General features: G+C 51.5%; 2 protein-coding genes across 12 annotated transcripts in view; one reads left to right on the forward strand and one right to left on the reverse strand.

Annotated features, from left to right (window-relative positions):
• The window catches only part of SMDT1 (single-pass membrane protein with aspartate rich tail 1), a 60,232-nt gene extending 34,501 nt beyond the window's left edge, over window positions 1–25,731 (forward strand). For 2 of the 11 annotated variants that reach the window (XM_063722914.1, XM_054543559.1), the window contains exons 2-5: window positions 13,183–13,266; window positions 13,614–13,699; window positions 14,006–14,534; window positions 25,235–25,319. In XM_063722914.1, the coding sequence (XP_063578984.1) occupies window positions 13,214–13,266; window positions 13,614–13,699; window positions 14,006–14,534; window positions 25,235–25,265 (699 nt within the window). In that variant the 5' untranslated portion in view covers window positions 13,183–13,213 and the 3' untranslated portion in view covers window positions 25,266–25,319. Of the gene's footprint in view, window positions 1–7,595; window positions 7,847–12,340; window positions 12,939–13,182; window positions 13,342–13,585; window positions 13,700–14,005; window positions 23,857–24,723; window positions 24,991–25,234 lie in introns of those variants that run through there. The other 9 variants (XR_010139474.1, XM_063722915.1, XR_010139473.1 and 6 more) reach the window with 8 other exon arrangements.
• Window positions 15,689–19,885, reverse strand: LOC100458527 (cytochrome P450 2D6). The gene is made up of 9 exons (XM_024239645.2): window positions 19,706–19,885; window positions 18,829–19,000; window positions 18,140–18,292; window positions 17,891–18,051; window positions 17,293–17,469; window positions 16,958–17,099; window positions 16,564–16,751; window positions 15,966–16,107; window positions 15,689–15,867 (listed from the first exon to the last, which is right to left on the reverse strand). Exons 1-9 carry the CDS (start codon window positions 19,883–19,885, stop codon window positions 15,689–15,691), a joined length of 1,494 nt encoding a protein of 497 aa, XP_024095413.2.
• Window positions 25,732–25,996: the final 265 nt, after the last annotated feature.

Raw genomic sequence — 25,996 nt, forward strand, 5'->3', positions numbered from 1 at the left:
TTTTTGAGACTTGCTCTGTCGCCCAGGCTAGAGTACAGTGGCACGATCTCGGCTCACTGCAAGTTCCACGTCCCGGGTTCATGCCATTCTCCTGCCTCAGCCTCCCAAGTAGCTGGGACTATAGGCTCCCACTACCACGCCCGGCTAATTTTTTTGTGTTTTTAGTAGAGATGGGATTTCACCATGTTAGCCAGGATGGTCTTGATCTCCTGATCTCGTGATCCGCCCGCCTCAGCCTCCCAAAGTGCTGGGATTACAAGCATGAGCCACCGCGCCTGGCCTGGCCTTTAGCATTAATAAGACCTTGCTCAGCCCAAATTTTTCCAAATATATGAGCTACTCCAAAAATATACTTAGAATCAGTATGAATAGTTCCTTTCTTGCTCTGTAAGTGTTTTAAAACCTGGCTGAGTGCAAATAGTTCACATGCTTTGGCAGACCAACTATTGGGCAACCTGACTATTCTTCAAGAGTTTCTCCATCAATTACTGAATACCCATTGTGTTTTTCTCCTTTAATTGCTTGGGATCAACCGTCTATAAATAAGTGTCACCCCATTTTGAAAGGGGTCTCTCGTAGATCTGGCTTGACCTTTGTTTGGTAGTCAATTAGATCTAGACATAGGTGTTCTCTTTTTAGATTTGGGTCCTCTGTTAAGAAACCTCTCGGATTGAGTGAATTATCAGTAGTCAAGGTTAAATCATCTTTTTAGTAAAATAGCCTCATATTTTAAGATTCTGGAGTCAGTGAGCCACCTTCCTGCTTTTTTATTTAAAATAGCTCTAACTTGATGGGGTGTGCTTACAGTCAATTTCCCCCCAAAGGTTAATTTTCTACTTTCTTCAACTAATACTGCTGTAGCTGCAACGGATTGGATGCACTGAGGCTACCCACAGGTGACTGGGTCTAAAATTTTTGATAGGAAGGCTATGGGCTGCCAGCGACCACCATGTTCTTGAGTAAGCACCCCTAAAGCTACCCCATTATTTACATTAACAAAAAGATGAAATGGCTTTTCTAGGGAAGGGAAGGCTAAGACAGGGGCAGTTATGAGTTTGTATTTCAGCTCTTCAACCTGATTGACTTCCTCAGAAGTCCACAGGAGACGGTCCAGTTTCCACTGAGTAAGCTTTTCATATAAAAGTTTACTTTTTAGGGCATATGAGTCAATCCATAAGTGTCAATATCCAACTAATCCTAGAAATTTTCTGAGTTATTGCTTAGTTTGAGGCAAGGGTAAGGACACGATGCCTTCAACTCGTTCAGGTCCTATCCTTTGCTTACCTGCACTTATTAAGTGGCCTAAATATTTAACTTCAGGCTCCACATACTGATGCTTTCCCTTTAAGAACCATAAACCCTTGAACTCCAGATGGTTAAGGATATGTGTAGAGAAGCCAGCTACTTTCTCTACATCTTCAACAGATATGAGAATATCATCCATGTACTGGAGCAGGCATATTTGCTTTGGGATGACAACTTTTTCTAACATTTGTTCTAAAATTTGACCAAAAAGCTTTGGAGAGTCTGTAAGCCCTTGAGGTAAAACTGTCCATCAATAGTGTTGTTTTCACCCTGAATGGGGATCCTCCCACTCAAAAGCAAATATGTCTTGGCTGTCTTTAGCCAAGGGGCATGCCCAGAAGGCATCTTTTAAATCTATTACTGTAAACCACTGATGGTTATATGGAATTTTGCTGAGAATGGTGTATGGGTTGGGGACAACAGGATGGTTAGTTTGGACTATTCGATGGCTTTAAGATCTTGTACCAAGTCAGTATGATCCGTCTAATTTCTTGACTGGAAATATTGGAGTGTTATACGGGGACATACAGGGTTCAAGGAGCCCATCTTTAGTAAGACTTTCAATTATAGGCTTTAATCCTATCCTGCCCTCTAGGGGTTTGGGGTATTGTTTCCTCCTTACTACTTCCCCGGGGGTTCTTAACTTGATGTGGATTGGAAGGATTCAGAGTTTCTCCTGGTTTCCTTCCCTTGACCAGACACTAGGATTAATGTATTTTTCATCTGTGGTGGTGAGTAGGTTTAATGAGGTAAAGAATCCTTTAGGACCAACTTGTAAGCCTGTGCCTAATTCTAGTATTAAGTCTCTTCCTAATAGATTAGTTTCTGCCTCAGGGATCAACAAAAATTGGATATGAGTCAACCGATCTTGGTATTTAACTTCTGTACTTTCTAAGATTTTTGCTTTAAATCCTCCTTTTACCCCAGAGACTAAAAGTTCTTCTGAAGAGCAGGCAGTGTTGGATGGGGGGAAGCAAACGGAGGAGCGAGCCACTCCTGAATTGACTAAAAGGTGATAAGCTCATGTTTGGTTCCCACCTCTAAATTTATCAAGGGTTCCTGGTGGGACTCGAGATAAACAGAGTCCCTGACCTCCCTATTCTTCCTGAAAAGTCATGAGTTGAAGGGCTTCTTTCTCCTTTTCCAGTTTGGGACATTCTCTTTTGAAGTGGCCTGCCCTTCCGCGTTTATAGCACCTATCCTGTCCCTCTTCTCTCTCAGTTCTGAGATTCTTCAACTTTGCCCCCCCAAATTCTTTAGAGGGTCTGGTAGACAAGGGCCTGCGTCCTCTAGAAGGAGGCTTGGGTCCTTTAAACGAGGGTCTGGACCTTTTATAGTTTCTGGCCCCCTGGAAGCTTTGTTTAGAAGCATGTGGGTTTGGGGCCACCTGATGGAAAGTGGATAACATGAGTTTTGCCTTTTGTTTTTGCTTCTCTCCTCACGTACATTTTTTGAGCTTCTCCAAGAAGTTCACTTAGAGGTCGGTTTTCCCAATCTTCTAATTTTTGTAACTTTTTTGAAATATCTGGCCGACTTTTAGTGACAAAATGGAGCTTTAACACTCCCTGTCCAAGGGGATATTCCAAATTTAGGCCTGCATATTGTCTCATTTGGTCCTTTATTCTTGTCTAGAAATTTCATAGGCCCCTCATCTTTTTCCTGTTGTATATCAAATGCTTTAGAGAGGTTTTGGGTACAGGGTACTGATTCCCTAATTCCCTTTATTATCATTTCCCTTAGGTCTTGCATATTTTCCCAGTGAGCTGCATTAATATTGTCCCACTGGGGGTCTTGGGTGGGAAACTTTTGATCTGTGGTAAGTATGTTTTGACCAGGAGAGTGTTCATGTTCCCAAATTGCCATAGCAGCCCTACAGATCATGCTTCTTTCCTCCCCTGAAAAGAGGATGCCTAGGATGGACATTAATTTGACCCAAGTGTATAATTGAGGTCCCAAGAATTGATCAACCTGATCTGTCACCCAATAAGGTCCAATAATGGCTTAAGTTCCTTCTTCAAACTTCAGACCTCTGAACTGGTTAAGGGAGCATTCACAAAACTAATAGCCCCCTCTCCTTGTGGTACCTCTTTTAAGGGGAAGTTAGGGCTGACTCCTTAGATGTGGAGGGAAATGGGAAATTTTGGATATTGTTTTTACGTTGTTTTACCTTACGTTGGAGTCCTTTTAGGGAGGGGTATTTAGGCTGAGAAGGAACAGGCTAATGGGATGGTGATTCCCAAGAATCAGGATTGTAAGGAGGAGGAATAACATGAGCAGGAGAAGGATCTGGAGCAGGAACGGGGACAGTAGCTGCTACCTGAGGGGAAGGGTTAGGGGCACTGAGTGTGGGGGAAGATGGTCTAGAGGATCCCATGTGCTGGAGTCTTTAGGCATGGGGACTGGCTTTTCTGACTCTTCACTTTGAGGTGCTAGATTGGGTTTTTCCCTAGTTGTCTTTAAGGGAAAGAGGAGGACAGGTCCCTGCCTCCAACAAAGAGCATAGGCCAGTTCTTCTTGAGAAACTGGACTTTTATCATTTACATATTGAATTAGAAGTTGACACATCACATCCTTGTTTGACCCAAACTTTGGCCAAAAGATTGAGGGTTTGAGGATGGGTCCCTGAGTCCAAATAAAACAGCAATATTTTGTCATTTGTTGCTTTTTCTTATGTTTAGTTCTGTCATTATCTTTCCAATATTTTAACATGAGACCTAGGGGACTAACAGCAGGAATATCTTTATTGCTATCTTTATCCTTTTTCCTCCGTGTCCTGCTTGGGGTATTTGCCATGTTGGGTCCTAGTTAGGCTCAATCCCTCATACTAGAGATTTCTTGCCTATCCTTTTCTGGAGGCTTATTGAGGCTCAATTCCTCATACTAGAGATTTCTATCCTTTAGCCCCACCTGCTGGAGGCTCCTTTCACCCTTCTTTTGCTTCATCCACTCTGGTCGCTTCCTGGAGGAGAATTTAGGTCCCTCTTAGCATTGGCATGCCAGTATAAACCCCATGGCAGGATCTGTCCTAAGCCGTATGAGGTGACCATGGAACCTCAGATAGGACACACTCACTCTGCACAGCAGTAGTGCTTAGTACCATTCACACAGGCAGCACCGCAAGCAGTAATGCTTGTGATCATTCACGTACACTTTCAAGTGTACTCCAGAATATCCTGACCACCAAGGAAATGCTTTTTCACCCCTGTGACGTTTCTTACCTTGGTCTGTGCACAAAGGTACCTGGTCACCATGGTGTTGCAAGCCTTTTTTTCTCCACATTGCTGAGAGTCTGGGTTTATTTGTCACACTGGGTGGGTTCCGATCCCTCACCCTGAGGCCACCGCAACGAGGCAGTGGGATGCATCTCCTTATGAGAGATGACCAGAGACCCCTTCCCCGGAGGAGAATGGGAATCCTGGATGAGCCCCAGATTTGTTGGAGATAAATGCTCAGTGCTGCAAAGTGAAACCAGCACTCAGGCAAAAGTTTTCTCAGCAAGGCAATTTACTTCTGCAGAAGGGTGCTGCTTGTGTCAGTCACGAACAAAGGAAAGCAGGGGTTTTTATTCCTAATGCAGTCCCTTCCTCTGTGTCACTCCTTCATGGGCTGTGGTTGGACTGCACAATCTAAACTGACCCAACTGGCTATTTGTGAATACTTTCCCAAATAAGAAACGGAAGGGAAATGTGAGTTACAGTGGTGGGACGTGCAGTTTCGAAGGGAGGAATGGGTGAAGAGCGGGTAACCAAGGGAACAGATGTGAGTTATTGATTAGAACTGACAGGAAGGTTGTTTACAGTTACAGTAACTAGGGACAAGGAGGCATAGAGAACAAGAAAGTTGAGTTTGAGAACAAAGACCAAGGAAGTTAACAGGCTAAACCTTTGAAGAGGAATTTAATTGTATCTTACATACTTGTTCTAGTCTGTTGTTGACACTTTGCAGTGCATTTTGTATTTCTCTAAGTGTGTCTTCCGTTTGCAGAAATTGTGATTTTTTTTCTTTATAATATCTATTTCTCTGGATAATTTTTCATCCATAGCCTATATTTTTTGTTTTTTTCTTTCTTTCTTTTTTTTTTTTGTTTTTGTTTTTTGGGACTCTGAGCACTCTGTTGCTCAGAGTGCAGTGGTGCAATCTCAGCTCACTGCAACCTCTGGCTCCTGGGTTCAAGCAGTCCACCTGCCTCAGTCTCCCAAGTAGCTGGTATTACAGGCATGCACCACCATGCCTGGCTAATTTTTGTATTTTTAGTAGAGATGGGGTTTCACTATGTTGGCCAGGCTGGTCTCAAACTCCTGACCTCAAGTGATCAGCCCGCCTCAGCCTTCCAAAGTGCTGGGTTTACAGGTGTGAGCCACTGCGCCTGGCCAATCCATAGCCTGTATTGTTTTTTAAATTTCTTTGTTTTCACTTTTGTCTGGTCTCTCCTTGAGTAGTTTAATAATCAACCGTCTGAATTGTTTATTTGGCAATTCAGAGATTTCTTCTTGATTTGGATTCATTGCTGGGGAGCCAGTATGGTCTTTTGGAGGTGTTATAGAACCTTGTTTTGTCATATTACAATTTTTCTGATTTCTTCTCACTTGGGTAGACTATTTCAGGGGAAAAATCTGGAACTCAGGGGCTACTGTTCAGATTCTTTTGTCCCACAAAGTGACCCCTTGATGTGATGGATTCTCACTTCCCCTAGGGATGGAGCTTCCTGAGAGCCAGACTGCAGTGATTGCTATTGCTCTTATGGGTCCAGCCACCCAGTGGGGCTACCAGGTTCCACGCTGGTGCTGAGGAATATCTGCAAAGAGTCCTGTGATGTGATCCGTCTTTAGCTCTACTGGCCATGGATACCAGCACCTGCTCTGGTGGAGGTGGGAGGGGAGTAAAGTAGACTGTGAGTGTGAGAGTCCTTGCTTGTAGTTTTGTTTACTGTGCTGGCTTTCTCAAATGCTGGTTATGCTAGCAGTGAAGTTGTCACATGGACAGACTCAGGAGCTCTGGTTAGCCAGGATGTTGCAGGCAGTGGAATTAGCTGTTGTTTCTCATTTCTTGGAGCAGGGTTATTCTGTTGTGAGTTGCTGTAATGTCCTGGCTTGGTTGGCCTCCAGCCAGGAGGTGGCGCTTTCAAGAGAACACCAGCTGCAATACTGGAAGGGGGATATAAGCTTGCCCTAAGTTGGTCAGGATAAGTATTAGGATTTCTCAGGTGATGGACAGGGCCATAAAGCTCCCAAGAGTTTATGGCTTTTGTGATCAGCTACCAGGGTGGGTAGAGAAATACCGTCAGGTTGGGGCAGGGTTAGGTGAGTCTGAGCTCAGACTCTTTCCAGGAATCTTTCTGTTACTGATTTCTAATTTTTAATTCCACAGTGGTTGAAGGACATACTTGAAATAAATTTAAAATCCATTGAGATTTGTTTTGTGGTCCAGAATATGGCCTATCTTGTTGAATGTTTCATGTGTATGTGAAACTGAGGCATCCATCCCTCAGTTTCAACCACCCATAGATTTGTAATTATTGTTACATTTACAGAAATTTGGAGGAAGGTAGAAGTTATTGTCTTGAACCATAAGATGTCTGTTTGAAGTCTTTGAGCTCCTCAAGGGTAGGCTCTATGTCCTGTTTACCTTTGATCCTCTCAGCATAATGCTTGGACCAAAATGGAAGCTCAGCAGACACTGGTTGAATGAATGAATAGATGACATTCAATTGTTAGGCTGTGTTTTTGTTTTGGATTTAGAAAATATGCTTATTGTGTTATGCAATAAGACTGAGTCTTGGCTGGGTGCAGTGGCTTACTCCTGTAATCTCAATACTTTGGGAGGCCGAGGTGGGTGGATCACTTGAGGCCAGGAGTTTGAGACCAGCCTGGCCAACATGACAAGACCCTGTCTTTACTAAAAATACAAAAAAATTAGCTGGGCATGGTGATGCACACCTGTAATCCCAGCCACTTGGTAGCCTGAGGCATGAGAATCTCTTGAACCCGAGAGGTGGAGGTTGCAGTGAGCCACGATCATGCCACTGCACTCCAGCCTGGGTAACAGATCAAGACTCAGTCTTAAAGAAAAAAAAAAAGACTGAGTCTTACACACCTTCGCGTCTTTGTGTCTCAGTGGGTCTTCACACAGAGCTTGGCACATTGTAGCTGCTCAGTCAGCACTGTTTGTGCTGAATTGAACCAACGAGATACGTACAAAGGGGCTGTCTCTCACTACTGGGGATTTAAAGCCACCCCGAGGCATTTGACAAGCTGTTCTCGCCAAGGTTGAAGAGGTTGTCCTGTCATAAAGCCCCCCTAAGACATGATGTCACACATAGACACCACTCTCCGTGCAAAAGGGGAGGCCTGTGCACTGAACTCCCAGACTTAGCTGGGCCTCAGTGCTCTTCTCGGGTTTGGTCGTAGAGCCCAAGAGGAGGTGGATAAGCTGCCTGACACTGATATAGTAAAAGGATTATCTGCAAATTTCTAGCATCATCAAGGTTGGCCTCTTTGGTAAGCAGGCCTAAAAGGCTGCCCTCAATAAACCACCCAAGCAGGTGAAAATTATCTTTTTACCCCAAGCCTACCTTTTCTGCATCCTTTTCTACTTGGCATGCCCCTTCTACTCCTCTTCTCTCCTTTAGGACTCATTCTCTCTCCTTTCCTCCTCTAAACCTCCTCCCAGAAAAAGACCTGATAACTTCACTTACACCGGGTTATAGATGACTAACAAAGCTTACTATTGAATATATTGCTAGCAGAAATCTGAATAGGATACAGCAACTTTTCAACTCTGATCAGGGCTTTAAGCACTAGGATGAACCACAGCCATGTGATCATTCATTTGGTTACTGAGCTCTTGCTGTGTCCCATGCATAGGGGCAGCTACTGGGGGTTTGACAGTGGACGGACCTAAAGTGGTCCCTCAGTCAGGGGACAGTACAGTACCCTAAGAGCACTGAGGCGGGCCACCCCACCTGAACTCGGGTAGGCAGGGAAGCCTTCCTGAAAGCCATGGAGAAACACATTCTAGGTAGAGAACAGCACATGCAAAGGCCTAGAAGTGAGTGTCTGAGGTGGAAGTTTGGAGTCTTTGTCGTCAGCAGGACATGGAGCAACACTGACACTGAGATTTAGGCAGAGAGAGACAGAGACAAAGCGACAGAGATAGAGAGAAACAGAGACAGAGATAGAGATAGAGACAGAGTTAGAGATACAGAGAGAGAGAGACAGAGAGATAGAGTTACAGAGAGAGAGGCAGAGACAGAAATAGAGAGACAGACAGAGATAGACAGAGACTGAGAGATAGAGAGGAGTGGGAGGCGGGAGGAAAACCAGAGCATGAGAGGTCAAACAGCCAAGAGAAAAGGCGACGTCGTTAAAGAAAGGGTCAGCTGGGGCCGGGCGCGGTGGCTCACGCCTGTAATCCCAGCACTTTGGAAGACCGAGGCGGGCAGATCACGAGGTCAGGAGATCGAGACCATCCTGGCTAACATGGTGAAACCCTGTCTCTACTAGTAAATACAAAAAAAATTAGCTGGGCCTCGTGGCGGGCCGCCTGTAGTCTCAGCTACTCGGGAGGCTGAAGCAAGAGAATGGTGTGAACCCGGGAGGTGGAGCTTGCAGTGAGCCGAGATCATTCCACTGCACTCAAGTCTGGCTGACGGAGCAAGACTCCGTCTCAAAAAAAAAGAAAGGGTCATCTGGGTTTGGTGACTAAGAGTGTACTGATGACCTCAGTGAGAGGGGTTTCAGAGGCTTATGGGGACAGATACAGGTTGGAGTGGGTTGTGGAGTGCAGGAGAGGTAGAAAGCAGTAAACACACCTCCCTGCCAACACCGCTCTCAGGAGACTGGTGTGAAGGGTAGGGGTCAGGATACTAGCTGGAGAAGGAATATGGTTTCAAGGGAGAAGGGCTTTTTTCTTTTTAATAGAAGAGATCAGCAATGTGTTTAGATGCTGATGGAAGGAGCCAGAAAAAAGGAAAAGGAGAATATTGAGGTGAGACGAGATCTCCAAATGCCCAGGTGAGAAGACCAGATGAAATGGGGCACAGGAGTAGGGCTAGCTTCGGAGAGGGAGGGCAGCCTCCTCCCCTCCTCCCCTGGAAAAGGAAATGGCCTATGAGAAGCTGGTGAGTGAATGGGTTTGGTGGCAGCAAGTTGAGGAAATGCCCATCTGATGGTGCCTATGCGCTCTGCTGAAAGTGAGGAAGACAGGGTGGAGTTAGAGGTTAAAGAGAGAATCTAAGGGCCGGGCACTGTGAGGAGGGCAAGGCAGGAGGATTGGTGGAGCCCAGGAGTTCAAGACCAGCCTGGGCAACATAGTGAGACCCTGTCTCTACAAAAAAATTGAAAATTAGCTGGGCGTGGTGACGTGTGCCCGTGGTCCCAGCTACTCAGGAAGCTGAGGTGGGAGGATCACTTGAGTGCACGCCACTGCACTCCAGCCTGAGTGACACAGCAAGACTCTGTCTTAAAAAAAAAAAAAAGTGGCTGGCCTCGGTGGCTCACGCCTGTAATCCCAGCACTTTGGGAGGCCAAAGCAGGTGGATCACCTGAGGTCAGGAGTTTGAGACCAGCCTGGCCAACATAGTGAAACCCCGTCTCTACTAAAAATACCTTAAACCCAAGAGGTGGATGTTGCAGTGAGCCGAGATCGTGACAGTACACTCCAACCTGGGCAACACAGACTCTATCTCAAAAAAAAAAAAAAATCCTCCATAGTCACCTGTAGTCACCCCTTCCTCCTACTCCCACACCCTGGCAATCAGTGAACAGTTTCCTGTTCCTGTAGTTTTGCCTTTGCAAGATTGTCATATAAATGGAAACGTATGGTAGCCTTTTCAGTCTGGTTTATTTTACTTAGCACAAAGCATTTGAGATTCATCTAGTCGTGTGTATCAGTAGTTTGTTCCTTTTATTGAGTGGTGGTCCATTGTATGGATGTGCCAGAACATTTGGACTGTTTCTAGTTTGGGGCATAAAATCACTATTAATATTCACATACAAGTTTTGTGTGGACATAGATTTTCCTTACACTTGAGTAAAGAGCAAGCATTGGAATTTTTGGGTCATATGGTAAGTGTAAGTTTAATTTTGTAAGAAACTCAAACTTTTTCAAAGTGGCTGTCTCACCAGCAATAACCGAGAGGTTCCAGTTGTTCTACATCCTCTCCAGCATTCGTTATTTTTGAAAGCCATTCTAAAAGGCATATTTCAATTTTTATTAGATCAGTATTAAAGATTTACATTATTAAACTATGTAAACAGGCCAGGCGTAATAGTTCACGCCTGTAATCTCTGCACTTTGGGAGGCCAAGGCAGTAGGATCACTTGAGCTGAGAAGTTCCAGACCAGCCTGGTCAACATAGTGAGACTCTGTACAATAAATAAATAAATAAATAAATAAATCAGAAAAAAATTAGCTAGGTCAGGCACAGTGGCTCATGCCTGTAATCCCAGCTACTTGAGAGGTCAACCTGGGAGGATCGCTTGAGTCCAGGAGTTCGAGACCAGCCTGGACAACATTGGGAGACACTGTCTATTTAAAAAAAAAAAATTAGCTGAGTGTGGTGGTGCCCTGTGATCCCAGCTACTAAGGAGGCTGAGGTAAGAGAGTCACTCACTTGAGCACAGGTTGTGGAGGCTGCAATGAAACGTGATCACTGCACTCCAGTCTGGGAAACAGAGCAAGACTCTTTCTCAAAACAAAAAATGGAGACAGTAGTCCCAGTTGAGTCATGATTTTAGTTTTTCTTCTTCTCTTTCTTTAGTTTTCTGTGCATGTATTATATAATTAATTCATCCAAATTTTCTGCCAAAAATAGAAATCTCTTTGCAGTACATTTAGCCAGATCAGGTCATTTCTCCATATGATCATTTTCATGGAGACATATCTCAGGAGCCCTCCATCTCCCTGATTCCATCTGGATGGGGCACCCTGGAGGTCTGCTGCCCAGTTGTCCTCCTGAGCTCGCCATTCACCCTTATGCTCGGGGGCTCTCCCTGTCTGTTATGCTGGGTCCCATGTTATCTTCTTTTCTATTTCTCCTTTATTTTAGTGAAGTACAACCTCCGGTTGCTTTCTGAGGGGTAGTCTTGAGACATTTATGTATCCGAAAAGACCTCAATTCATACTTGCATAGCATTTGGCTAGGTATAGAATTCTACACTGGAAATATTTTCTGTCAGATTTTGAAGGTCTTCATTATCTTATAGCTTCAAAGGTTGGTGTTGAGAAGTCTGATGCTCAGACTTTTTTATATCTGGAAGTTTTTAGGTTCCGCTCTGTCCTCAGTGTTGTGAAATTTCTTGACAACAAAATTGGGGCTGGGTCCCCTTCATTCATTGTTGTGAACACTTGGTGTTTCCTTCTCTACTGGAAACTCATGTTCTTCCTCTGTGAGAACTTGTCTTGACAAAAAAGAAACGTATGTATTAGATATCTCTCCCTGCCTCCTAGTCTGTTGTCTCTGCTGCCTCTTTCAGAAACATCTAAACAACAATTTAGCTATTGGAGCTCCTGACCTCTTCTCTGTTCTTTCTGGAAAATATTTTTTTCAAGTTTAGCTTCTATACTTTGATTAGATTTTGCATTCCTATTATTTTTTATTTTTAAGGCAAGGTCTTTCTCTGTTGCCCAGCCTGGAGTGCAGTGGCACAATCACAGTTCACTGCAGCCTTGTTCCCGGATTCAAGTGATCCTCCCACCTCAGCCTCCCAAGCAGATGGAACTACAGGTGTGTGCCACCACACCCAGCCACTATTTTAATTTTTTGTAGAGATGGGGTCTCCTTAGGTGGCCCAGGCTGGTGTTGAACTCCTAGGCTCAAGCAATCCTCCTGCCTTAGCCTCCCAAAATGCTGGGATTGCAGGCATGAGCTAAGGCACCCAGACTATATTTTTGTCAAGAATTACTGGTGGTGGGTGTTTGAACATTTTTATTTTAGAGCCTCCTATTCTTATTTCATGAATGCAAAGTTTTATCTTTCTGTAGATATCAATTATAGATTTTTTTTTTTAAAGACAGTTTCACTCCTGTTGACCAGGCGGCAGTGCAATGACGCGATCTTGGCTCATTGCAGCCTCCACTTCCTGGGTTCAGTCGATTCTCCTGCCTCAGCCTCCCGAGTAGCTGGGATTACAGGCACCCGCCACCACACCTGGCTAATTTTTTGTATGTTTAGTAGAGACGGGGTTTCACCATGTTGGCCAGGCTGGTCTCGAACGCCTGACCTCAGGTGATCCACATGCCTCAGCCTCACAAAGTGCTGGGATTACAGGTGTGAGCCACCCTGCCCAGCCCAATTATAGATTTTTTAGGTTTAGGTGTTGACAGTAGCTCTTACCTCAGCCTTTTCTCTCTCCTTGTCATGCAGCCCACAGGGGAGACTTGTCAGGCCAGTGTGGGGGCTAATGAATAAATGCTACACTGTGCCCACTCAGGTGGGTAAGGGCTGGCACTCCTCTTCCCCTGGAGTGGGGCGGCTGTGCTGGCACCCTTCGCAGACACACTAAGGGGAACTGCACCTGGAGAGGATGGGCCAGTCGGGGAAAGACTGCTCGTCACTCATAGCTGTGTGTCACCCCTCCCACCTCCTTGTGTGGAGACACAAAGTCAAGAGTAGGAAGAAGCCAACCTCTGAGGTAAGGCTTCCCCTGGAAGGCCCAGGGCTGGGGCTCTCTCCTTTCAGAGCTCAGTTAGACCCAGACACACGGCAGGGAGTCCCAGGGGTAGTGGCAGGCCCCCTCCAGGAAACTCACAAGGTTACCACAGCTCAACTGAAAAGGAAGAACTTCCCAGGACTGTGACACCCCAGTGTGAGAACAGGAGGATGAGGTGCTGTGAAGGCCTGTCTGCCCACAGTCTGCCCTCTTATTCCTCCTGCAGGTCACAACCCCCAGGAGACCTGGAGAACTGAATGCTGCTGCCCCCAAGGAGGAGGCTGCTGTCTTATCCCAGGAGGGAGAGCAGGTGAAGTCCCCAGGGGAGGAAGCACCTAGCCCCATTCCTGCTGAGCAGGAGGTGGCAGGTACCCCAGACTGGGAGGTAAGGACAGCCCGGGGCTTCAACTGGAACGTCTCCAGCCTGGGTCCGACTGAGCAGCCATGGAGCATTGCAGAGTGGGAGGCAGCAGGGCAGGGAGGCAGTGCTGGAGGCTGGCTCAACCCCAAGACCAGCAGGCCAAGCTGCCATCCCAGGGGAGCCGGGACGTCTGTGCAGAGCTGAGAGGCAGCAGCCATGTGTGAACAGACTGGGCCTCATCCTGGCCCCCCCGACTTCTTGTGGACAGAGCCTGTTTCCCTGTCTGTGCAACACAGAACCTGCCTGATCTCACTGCTGGATCCCTCTTCTTCCTGCCAGGAAAATAAAAAGGTTCAAAAGGAAGTTGCTGCGTATCCATCTGGTAAGACCACTGGCCCAGCGTGCTGCAGGGGGCTGCTTCCACCCTGCTTCTCCGTGACTGCCAGGTCACAGACACCCCAGCCCTTTCCCAGCTTCCTGACCCGGGGAGGGGAGGGAAGTAGCCCAGGAGTCAGGTGCCTTGACCTTCCTGGGAGCCTCCTTGGGTAGGCAGGAACTCCGGGCCACTCCCCTGAGCTGGCTGCATCCCTACCTTTTACCACAGCTGACCTGGCCCCGGGGCATCTCAGAGGGAGGGTTGGTTGCTCCCAGGAGGGGACTCACAAGGCTGCCGGTTTCTACTTTGCAGAGGCCTCTGAGGACAGCAAAGAGCAAAGGCCCTGGGAGCGGGTCTCCGTACCCATGACAGAGCTCTGGCTGGACTGGTTCTCAGCCTCTAACACCCCCAACACTCAGAACCGTGAAGAAAAACTTTCCAATAAATCCAAGAGTTGCTGCTGCCATAGGCCAGGCTGCCGCCTTTCGGGACCTCCGTCTTCAGAGAAACCCAGCCTGGCTTCATCCACACTCCCTGTCCCCACAGCTGCAGGAACAGCACTTCCTGCCACCGAGCCGTGTGACCACAGTGGATTGTCTCCGGAGGGGCCCAAGGGGGCCCTGGCCACCCTTCTGACTCGGTGCCAGGGGACAGACCAACGTCCCTCTCGTGCTGACAGCCGGGCCGCACCCTGGCGTGAGGGCATTTACAGAAATGCTGGCGGAACTGCTGCCAGGGAGGCTGTAGGGTCCTCTGGCAAAAGAGGCCTCAGGTGGCTCCTCAGAGCGTCTGTGGTTCTCTATCCCAGGCTGTTCCCTAAGAAGGTCTGCCCAGGACTCAGGTAATCATATGCTCATTAGAAACTCTTGGGCACTGCCTGTGTGCCCAGCCCAGCCCATTATGTCAGTGAGGACTGACGTGGAGGACAGCGGTCCCTGCCTTTGGTTGGGGCTCCAGGCCAGCAAGGGCCACAGCCCCAGAAGGCAGAGCAGGAAGACAGGACTCATGGCAGCTGAAGCAGCCTTCTCATTGGCAGAAGGGAAACAGAAGCCCAGGGTGGGGAAGGGTGGGGAAGGGTGGGCCCGGGGTCACACGGGGTAAGGGCAGAGCCAGGACTAGGGTCAGGGTCTCTGGCTCTCAGCTCCCCATGCCACCACCTCCTCCTCTGCCCGCCCCAGTGCCTCATGGGCCCAAGGTTGACTCCTGTCCCTAGGGCAGGCCTGCGGGCCCTGGCCTTACCCCTACCAGGAGGATGGCACCTAGGGTTGGAGCCCAACAAGTGTCCTCCTCCAGCGCCAGCCTGGCCCCGAGTGCAAACTCGTCACTGGTCAGGGGTCTGTACAGCAGCATCCCTGAGGGCCCAGAGAGGTAGCCAGTGGTGTGGTGAGATGACGGGGCTGAGGGCGGTGGCTCAGTCCCTGGGCTTCCATGGGGCCTTCCCAGGGAACGTTCTGGCACCTGCCGACTGAACCCTGGGAGGTAGCCCTGGCATATAGCTCCCTGATGCCATGATTTGTCTTCCTTTTTGGGGTGTCATATATGAAGGGAGGTGACTGTTGTGATGGTGCTGGCAGGACTGCTGCCCCCGATGTGGGGTGGGCTGAGTTAGGCCTGAAATGTGGGCCTCCAGGCTGAGTCCTGCCCTCTCCACCACATCGAGGGCTGACTGACACCTCTAGTCAGTCCATTCTGGCCCCTTCCCCAGATGCCAGGACAGTGTAGTCCTTGTCACCAATCTGGGCAGTCAGAATTGGGACAGTGGGGGACATGGGATTATGGGCAAGGGTAACTGACATCTGCTCAGCCTCAACATACCCCTGTCTCAAACGTGGCCAGGCGGTGGGGTAAGCAGGAATGAGGCAGGGGTGGAGTTGCCCTGAGGAGGATGATCCCATCAAGGGTCTGGGCGGGGGACCCAAGTTGGAACTACCACATTGCTTTATTGTACATCAGGGCCCCTGGCTAGGGAGCCAGCTGGAGACTAGGTACCCCATTCTAGCGGGGCACAGCACAAAGCTCGTAGGGGGATGGGGTCACCAGGAAAGCAAAGACACCATGGTGGCTGGGCTGGGGCTGTCCAGCGGGCACCGAGAAGCTGAAGCGCTGCAGCAGGCAGGTGAAGAAGAGGAAGAGCTCCATGCGGGCCAGGGGCTCCCCGAGGCATGCGCGGCGGCCTGTGGGGAGGGGAGGGGCGTCAGTGAGCCTGGCTCCTGGGCGATACCCCTGCAAGACTCCACGGAAGGGGACAGGGAGCCGGGCTCCCCACAGGCACCTGCTGAGAAAGGCAGGAAGGCCTCTGGCTTCACAAAGTGGCCCTGGGCATCCAGGAAGTGTTCGGGGTGGAAGTGGAAGGGCTTCTCCCAGACGGCCTCATCCTTCAGCACCGATGACAGGTTGGTGAAGAGCGTCGTCCCCTGGGCAGGAGATGCAGGGCGAGAGTGGGGACTGGGCTCTAGGATGCTGGGACCCCTGCCACCAAACACACGGGGGACACACACTGCCTGGCACACTGCTGGACTCTGTCAACTAGTCCTGTGCCTGAGAAGCTCCACAGTACCCTCTCCGACTCCATAGCAGGGCACAGTCACACCTCTCAGAGGCACCCACACTGCCCCCTCTCCCTGCAGGCATTGGGTCCTCCCAACATTCTGGCAGGTCCTGGTCTGTCTTCCCCACTAGACTGGGGCTCTGGATGGACAGGCCAGTCCTGCCTCTATTCTGGACCCCACACCCAAGTGGGGACAGTCGATGTGGTGGCATTAAGGACTGGGTAGCCAGGGTTTCTAGACTGGGCCCACCTGGCAGTGGCCATCCTGGGGCTACCACCAGGGGCTGGTGCTGAGCTGGGGTGAGGAGGGCGCCAGCCCTACCTTAGGAATGTGGAAGCCCTGTACTTCGATGTCACGGGATGTCATATGGGTCACACCCAGGGGGACGATGTCCCCAAAGCGCTGCACCTCGTGAATCACGGCAGTGGTGTAGGGCATGCAAGCCTGGTCACCCATCTCTGGTCGCCGCACCTGCCCTATCACATCGTCGATCTCCTGTTGGACACGGCCTGGACAGACATGCGTCCCCACAATGGGTCAGCACCCAGGGGACCAGCTCTGACACTCCTTCCTGCCTCCTATGTTAGAGGAGGTCAGGCTTACAGGATCCTGGTCAGGCCTGTGCTTGGAGCCCCGGGTGTCCCAGCAAAGTTCATGGGCCCCCGCCTGTACCCTTCCTCCCTCGGCCCCTGCACTGGGTCCCAGATGGGCTCACGCTGCACATCTGGGTGTAGGATCATGAGCAGGAGGCCCCAGGCCAGCGTGGTCGAGGTGGTCACCATCCCAGCAGAGAACAGGTCAGCCACCACTATGCGCAGGTTCTCATCATTGAAGCTGCTCTCAGGGTTCCCCTTGGCCTGAGCAGGGCCGAGAGGATAACTCAGGGGACAGAGCGGGGTAGCCCCCAAATGACCTCCCATTCTGCATCTGTCAGCCCAGATGGGGCTCGCCGGGTGATGCACTGGCCCAACCTTTTGCCCAGCCTCCCCTCATTCCTCCCGGGATGCTCAACCCACCACCCTTGCCCCCCACCGTGGCAGCTGCTTTCACCTTCTCCATCTCTGCCAGGAAGGCCTCAGTCAGGTTTCGGGGTGGCTGGGCTGGGTCCCAGGTCATCCTGTGCTCAGTTAGCAGCTCATCCAGCTGGGTCAGGAAAGCCTTTTGGGAGCGTAGGACCTTGCCAGCCACCCCAGGGATGCGCAGCAGGACGGGGACAGCATTCAGCATCTACACCAGACACAACGGGGTCTCAATCCCTCCTATGCTCTGCGTTCACCTGGACCAGTCTCAGGCCCCAGCCATCTCCAGGAAGACCCAGGGCCTGCCTGTCCTTACCACTGACCTCCCCAAGTGCCAGCCTCCACCCTCTCTCCTTGCCCAGAGGAGAAACCTAAAATCGAAATCCCCAACGTGGACAGGGGGTACAGAGTCCTTGGCCTTTCCTGGTGCCCCCTGACCTGGGCACACCTCTCCCACGACCATGTCTGAGATGTCCCCTCCTCCTCCAGGCCCTTCTTATAGTGGGGTCTCCTGGAATGGCCTTTCCCAAACCCTTCTATGCAAATCCTGCTCTTCGGAGGCCCCAGTGCAGCCCCAGCACCTCTCAGGAGCTCGCCCTGCAAAGACCCCTCGGTCTCTCGCTCCGCACCTCGCGCAGGAAGCCCGTCTCCTCCTTCAATCCCTCCTGAGCTAGGTCCAGCAGCCTGAGGAAGCGAGGGTCGTCGTACTCGAAGCGGCGCCCACAGGTGAGGGAGGCGATCACGTTGCTCACGGCTTTGTCCAGGAGGTTGTTGGGGCGAAAGGGGCGTCCTGGGGGCGGGAGATGCGGGTCAGGGGTCGCCTTCCCGGTCCTCCACCTTCCTAGTTCCCGCTTTGTGCCCCTCTGCCCATCACCCACCGGAGTGGTCAGCGAAGGCGGCACAGAGGCAGGCGGCCTCCTCGGTCACCCACTGCTCCAGCGACTTCTTGCCCAGGCCCAAGTTGCGCAAGGTGGACACGGAGAAGCGCCTCTGCTCGCGCCACGCGGGCCCATAGTGCGCCAGGAACACCCCTGGGGGTGGGACAGGCACATGCACGTGGCCATGAAGTCATTGGCCCCACCCTCCACCACCCACTCCAACCCTATGCTCCTCCTGGTCTCCCGCAGTCCCTAGCCCTGTCTAGCTGGGCACAGGGCCCACTTTTTGTGCACCCACCTTGCTCCCCTGGCTGGGGCAGGGCTTTGCCCCACCTCGTCTCTGCCCACCCTGACCGCCTTTCCACTCAGGGAAGATCCTGCGTGCCCCGCGCTACCCACACTGAGCCTACAGCACAGGTGCAGTCCCCGCCCCCCACTTCGACACCCGATTCCAGCTGGGAAATGCGCCAGCCTCTCCCACTGGACTCCTGGCAGGTCTTGGCAGCGGCCCCGCCCTCGTCCCCAGGCTCCCACCTCCCCAGTGCAGGTGGTTTCCTGGCCCGCTGTCCCCACTCGCTGGCTTTTCTGTTTCACGTCCACGACCCCACGCCCTCTCCGCCCAGCTCGGACTACGGTCACCGCCCACTCGGGTCCCACGGAAATCTGCCTCTGTCCCCACCGCCGCTTGCCTTGGGAACGTGGCCCGAAACCCAGGATCTGGGTGATGGGTGCAGGCGGGCGGTCGGCGGTGTCCTCACCGCGGGTCACCAGCGCCTCGCGCACGGCCGCCAGCCCATTGAGCACGACCACCGGCGTCCAGGCCAGCTGCAGGCTGAACACGTCCCCGAAGCGGCGCCGCAACTGCAGAGGGAGGGTCAGGGCCTCTGTCAAGCCAGGGTCCCCCCAGACTACAGGCCCTAGTCCTATTTGAACGTTGGACGACCCCCGGGGCTACCAGGAGTGAGCAGGTGGGAGGGGGAGACCCGGTCTCCTGATCCTGGGGCGAGGGTGGGAGGTCACACCTTCTAGGATGGAGGAACTCAGTTTGGATGCGTCACCCAGGTATGACCTTGCAAGAGTCACCAAAACTGCTGATAGGCCCCAGTTAGCATCCCATTTTACAGATGGTGGTCCATGCCGGTGAGCAGTGAGGCCCGAGGACCCACAGTGCACAAGGTTTGAACCGGGTCACTGCACTCCCTTCATCCTTGATTTCCTGATTTAAACGACACTCAGGACCCTGACTCGTCTTCCATTCCCAAGGCCTTGCCTTCTGGTGTCAGCAGAAGGGACTTTGTGCTCCATAACATATGTTGCCCAATGGGCTGGCATGCCCACTGCCAAGTCCAGCTCCACCTCCAGGCCCTTGCCCTACTCTTCCTTGGCCTTTGGAAAATCCAGTCCTTCATGCCATGTATAAATGCCCTCCCCCAGGAAGTCCCCCAAACCTGCTTCCCCTTCTCAGCCTGGCTTCTGGTCCAGACTGTGGTTTCACCCACCACCCATGTTTGCTGGTGGTGGGGGATCCTCAGGACCTCTGCCGCCCTCCAGGACCTCCTCCCTCACCTGGTCAAAGCAGTATGGTGTGTTCTGGAAGTCCACATGCAGCAGGTTGCCCAGCCCGGGCAGTGGCAGGGGGCCCGGTGGGTAGCGTGCAGTCCAGCGTTGGCGCCGGTGCATCAGGTCCACCAGGAGCAGGAAGATGGCCACTGTCACGGCCAGGGGCACCAGTGCTTCTAGCCCCATAGCTGCCTCACTACCGACTGGGCTTCTTTGGACACACCTGGCACCCCCACCCCACCAGACAGAGGACCAGGCAGGACACACTCAGCACACCGAGCACGTGACCGTTCCCTTATAAAGGGAGCTGATGATGGCCTTTGCCCTCTGCTGTGAGCCAACCTACTGTGTTGCCAGTGGGTGCAGGGTCAGGCCAGAGCGGGTATGGGCTGCTCCAGAGGTCCTTGCCCCTGCTTCCTGCTCCAGGCCCTTACCCAGGGTAGGCCAGTGGAGGGGCCTGGTTGGAGAAGTCACACCCTCTCCCCACTCCAAGCTCCTGAAGCCTGCAAAGGCTTCTGGGATAACCAGGGTTTCAGTGGACCTGGCCATCCACCTCCCAGCTAGGCTCACACGCCCTAATGTAGTCACAACCCCTCCTCCAGAACATGGCCTTGCTCATTCCTTACCCCCACCTACCCATTCCAGAGTGACCTTCAACACCCTTATCTGTCACTGGCATTTACCTGGGGCCTTAGGGAGCTCCTGATGACGAGAGGCGTCATGGGCCTGGTCCCTTCACTTCACACTGCACTCTTGACATGCACAGATGCTATGCACACACCTGATGGTGCACAGACCTCTTGTCCACTCCCAGACACTTGTCCACTTGTTCACACTTGCAGGGACACGATCACACACCCACAAAATCACCCACACAAAGACAATATTCACATGTACACAGACTCACACTGAACTCGGCACACATTCTCTCTCACACACACATACAGACCCAGCACCAAGTACCGTGCTTCCCAGCCACGCCTGAGGTTTCCTGGATGGGACCTCTCCTGTCTAGAGGCTGCTCCCAGCCCAGCCCACATTCCTGGGCTCCGGCTGGGCCATGGCTTCTTGTTTGCAACAGGGCTGTTCCCAGAGCTCCCAGTTGGTAGCCTGAAGGCCCTTGCCCCAGCCTGTGACAACATCCTCCAGGGCTGCCTGAGGGTCGCTGTCCTCCACTGCTTTCTGGCCTCCATGTTTCTGATTAGAAATCTGGTGGGAACGTTATGGAAGATCCTTTGTTCAGGATATGTTGCTTTTTTTTTTCTTTAGACAGGGTCTCACTCTGTTGCCCAGGCTGGAGTGTAGTGGCAGGATCATGGCTCACTGCAGTCTCGACATCAAGTGGACCCCCTGCCTCTCAAGTAGCTGGGACTACAGGCACCACCCAGCCCAATTTTTTTTTTTTTTTTTTTTTTTTTTTTTTGGGAGCCGGAGATTTGCTGTTGTTGCCCAGGCTGGCGGCTCCCCTCCATTGTGCAATGATGCAACCTCTGCTCACTACAACCTCCACCTCTAGGCTTCAAGCAATTCTCCTGCCTCAGCCTCCTAAGTAGCTGGAATTACAGGTGTGTGCCACCACGTCTGGCTTTTTGTATTTTCAGTAGAGATACGGTTTCACCATGTTGGCCAGGCTAGTGTTGAATGCCTGACTTCAGGTGATTCAGCCTCCCAAAGTGCTGGGATTATAGGCATGAACCACCGCACCCAGCCCCAGCTAATTTTGTATTTTTTGTAGAGACTGGGTTCTTCCAAACTGTCCAGGTTGGTCTTGAACTCCTGGGGTGAAGCGATCCTCCCACCTGGGCCTCCCAAAGTGCTGGGAGGCCTGAGCCACTGTGACTACCTGATATGTCTCTTCTCTCTTGCTGCTTTCAAAATCCTGTCTTTTGTGGGAGGGCAGCCGCCGGGCCCTGGACTTCTATGGGGTCATCCACTGAGGACAGGAGGACCGGGCCCTGTACAGGTGGATCGTGTGGCGGCTGCCATGCTTGGAGCCAGTGCTCACCGAGCACTTGGCAGCTGTGGAGCTGGACGCGGGGTTGATAAGTCCGCTGGGGATGACAGGCTCATCCATGAGTGGTACTTGACGTGGCTGCAGAAGGCAGATGTGGTCGTGGCAGGAGTGACACAACTGTCCCTGGGTATAGGCTATGAACTGGGCCAGGCCACAGCCCTCAATAAGTGAATCCTGTGCCTGCTCCAGCCGCAGTCTGGCAGAGTGCTGTCGGCCATGATCTGGGGAGCAGCAGATGGTTCTGGGTTCCAGGTGTGGGACTACGGAGAGGGACAGGTGGAGGCCCTGCTGCATGGATAGGTTGAGGCTGATCCTCCCGAGCAGGTTGCCTCCCCTAACCCAACCGTTGGACCTAATCCCATTTTATTAAATTCTTTTCATCCCAGACACTGCTCTAGTACCAATCCTGGCTCTTTGCCCCAGGAGCAAATTAAAAGGTACATTTAAAATTCTAAAAAAAGAAAAATCTGTCTTTTGACAGTGATTATGATGATGCGTATGGCTGAAGATCTCTTTGAGTTTACCCTACTTGGAGTTTGTTGAGCTTTTTGGATGTACAGATTAATGTTTTTCATCAAATGTGGGAGGTTTTCAGCCATTAATTCTTCAACTATTCCTTTACTCCTTTCTCCCTGTCTTCTTTCCTGGGACTCCCATTGCGTGTATGTCGGAAAGCTTGACGGCGTCTCCAGGTCTCTGGATCTCTGTGCATTGCTCTTCATTCTTGTTCCTGTTCCTCAGAGGGGACTACCTCAGGTGGCCTCTCTCCATAGTCACAGGCTCTTTCTTCCAATTGTTCTAATCTGCTCTTGGGCCCCTGGGATGAATTTTCATTTCAGTTATTTTACCCTACAACTCCAGAATTTTTATTTGGTTCCTTTTTACAACTTTTTGTTTTTTTTTTGTTTTTTGGAGTATCACTTTGTTGCCCAGGCTGTAGTGCAGTGGTGCAATCTCGGCTTACTGCAATCTCCAGCTCCCGGGTTCAAGCGATTCTCCTGCCTCAGCCTCCTGAGTAGCTGGGATTATAGGCATGCGCCACCATGCTCGGCTAATTTTTGTATTTTAAATAGAGGTGGGGTTTCACCATGTTGGCCAGGCTGGTCTCAATCTCTTGACCTCGTGATCTGCCTGCCTCAGCCTCCCAAAGTGCTGGGATTATAGGCATGAGCCACCATGCCTAGCCCCTTTTTATAAGGTTTATCTCATTATTGATATTCTCTAATTGGTAAGACATTGTTCCCACACTTTCCTTAGTTCTTTTGACATGGTTCTTTTCTTTTTCTTGGGAGAGGGTCTCTCTGTCGCCCAAGCTGGAGTGCAGTGGTGCAATCATGGCTCACTGCAGCCTCAACTTCCTGGGCTGAAGTGATCCTCCTACCTCAGCATCCTGAGAGGCTGGGACCATAGGCAGCCAGCTAATTTTTTAAATTTTTTGTAGAGATGGGGGTCTCACCACATTTCCCAAGCTGCTCTCAAACTCCTGGGCTCAAGCAATCCACCTGCCTCAGCTTCCCAGAGTGCTAGGATTATAGGTGTGAGCCACCGCACCAGGCCTACACGTAGTTTCTCCCTTTGAAGTACTAGCGAGGCCTGACCATGCTTAGCTTCCGAGATCAGCAGGTTCCAGGCGGTGCAACCTTAGATGCAACATGTTTTATGTCTTTGAACATATTTAAATGAGCTGATTGAACGTTTTTGTCTAGCAATTGCAGCATCAGGTACTGGTCCCATTGGTGGCTTTTCCCGTGTCTACGCCGTCCTTTCGGGTTCCTTTCCATGTCTCATAATTTGTTGTTAAAACCTGGACATTTCACGGGCGATAATGTGGCAACTCCGGAAGTCAGATTCTCTTCCCTGCCCAGGGTGTGTTGTTGTTGTTGCCTGTTGGAGCTGTTTCTTTGCTGGGTGACTTTCCTGAACTAATTCTGACTAAGCATTAATGTCTCCATTGCCTGCGAGGTGTGGCCACTGAAGCCTCTCTTCAGTTACGGCAGTGGTCAGCTAATGACTGGTCAGAGAGTTCCTTAGGTGCCTGGAAGTGAAGTCTTTGCCGAGTGTGTGCCGGGCATGGCTTCAGCGCTCGGCTAGGCAGTGCTCAACTTTCCCTTAGCCGTCACGTGCTGTCTGCACAGCACCTCAGGTCAGTCACGGGTGAGGGCTCAGGGCCTTGCCGGCCTTCCTGAATATGGGCACAGCTGCAGACAGCCTTACACACGTGCAGGGCACCTAGATTCCCAAGAAGGGGCAAGAGCTGTTCAAAACCACTACAAGCTGGACATGGTGGCTCACACCTGTAGTGTCAGTGACTCAGGAGACTGTAATGGGAGGATCACTTGAGGCCAGGAGTTTGAGACCTAGCAAGACCCCATCCCTCACCCAAAAAAAAAAAACAACAACAAAAACTCACTGTGGGCAGCTCATGCCCCAGCTGCTGCTTTGTAACCCCAGCTGTTATCCATCACCACAGGCAGCTTCGATTTTCAACCATGGATCTGATGACTTTCAACAAACCTTCCTGAGAAAATGCTGTTCCCACCAGAAGAGATCTCAGGACAAATGTAGACAGCCCTGGCAAGTGGGGTCTGCCTGGGAGCTAGCAGACAGGAGAAAGAGTGACAGTTCTTGGGGAATTAGGTTTTTGTTTTGTTTTAGAGATGGCATTTCACTTATCACCCAGACTGGAGTGCAATGTGTGATCTTGGCTCACTGCAACCTCTGCCTCCCAGGTTCAAGCAATTCTCCTACCTCAGCCTCCTGAGTAGCGGGGATTACAGGCGCCCACCACCACGCCCAGCTAATTTTTTGTATTTTTAGTAGAGACGGGGTTTCACCATGTTGGCCAGGCTGGTCTCATACTCCTGACCTCAGGTGATCCACCCGTCTCGGCCTCCCAAAGTGCTGGGATTACAGGTGGGAGCCACCCTGCCCAGCCCAATTATAGATTTTTTAAGTTTAGGTGTTGACAGTAGCTCTTACCTCAGCCTTTTTCTCCCTCCTTGTCATGCAGCCCACAGGGGAGATGGTCCGGCCAGTGTGGGGGCTAATGAATAAATGCTACACTGTGCCCACTCAGGTGGGTAAGGGCTGGCACTCCTCTTCCCCTGGAGTGGGGCGGCTGTGCTGGCACCCTTCGCAGACACACTAAGGGGAACTGCACCTGGAGAGGATGGGCCAGTCGGGGAAAGACTGCTCGTCACTCATAGCTGTGTGTCACCCCTCCCACCTCCCTCTGTGGAGACGCAAAGTCAAGAGTAGGAAGAAGCCAACCTCTGAGGTAAGGCTTCCCCTGGAAGGCCCAGGGCTGGGGCTCTCTCCTTTCAGAGCTCAGTTAGACCCAGACACACGGCAGGGAGTCCCAGGGGTAGTGGCAGGCCCCCTCCAGGAAACTCACAAGGTTACCACAGCTCAACTGAAAAGGAAGAACTTCCCAGGACTGTGACACCCCAGTGTGAGAACAGGAGGATGAGGTGCTGTGAAGGCCTGTCTGCCCACAGTCTGCCCTCTTATTCCTCCTGCAGGTCACAACCCCCAGGAGACCTGGAGAACTGAATGCTGCTGCCCCCAAGGAGGAGGCTGCTGTCTTATCCCAGGAGGGAGAGCAGGTGAAGTCCCCAGGGGAGGAAGCACCTAGCCCCATTCCTGCTGAGCAGGAGGTGGCAGGTACCCCAGACTGGGAGGTAAGGACAGCCCGGGGCTTCAACTGGAACGTCTCCAGCCTGGGTCCGACTGAGCAGCCATGGAGCATTGCAGAGTGGGAGGCAGCAGGGCAGGGAGGCAGTGCTGGAGGCTGGCTCAACCCCAAGACCAGCAGGCCAAGCTGCCATCCCAGGGGAGCCGGGACGTCTGTGCAGAGCTGAGAGGCAGCAGCCATGTGTGAACAGACTGGGCCTCATCCTGGCCCCCCCCCCGACTTCTTGTGGACAGAGCCTGTTTCCCTGTCTGTGCAACACAGAACCTGCCTGATCTCACTGCTGGATCCCTCTTCTTCCTGCCAGGAAAATAAAAAGGTTCAAAAGGAAGTTGCTGCGTATCCATCTGGTAAGACCACTGGCCCAGCGTGCTGCAGGGGGCTGCTTCCACCCTGCTTCTCCATGACTGCCAGGTCACAGACACCCCAGCCCTTTCCCAGCTTCCTGACCCGGGGAGGGGAGGGAAGCAGCCCAGGAGTCAGGTGCCTTGACCTTCCTGGGAGCCTCCTTGGGTAGGCAGGAACTCTGGGCCACTCCCCTGAGCTGGCTGCATCCCTACCTTTTACCACAGCTGACCTGGCCCCGGGGCAT

Source organism: Pongo abelii, chromosome 23 (genome assembly GCF_028885655.2).
Source record: "Pongo abelii isolate AG06213 chromosome 23, NHGRI_mPonAbe1-v2.0_pri, whole genome shotgun sequence".
NCBI classification, from domain to species: domain Eukaryota; kingdom Metazoa; phylum Chordata; class Mammalia; order Primates; family Hominidae; genus Pongo; species Pongo abelii.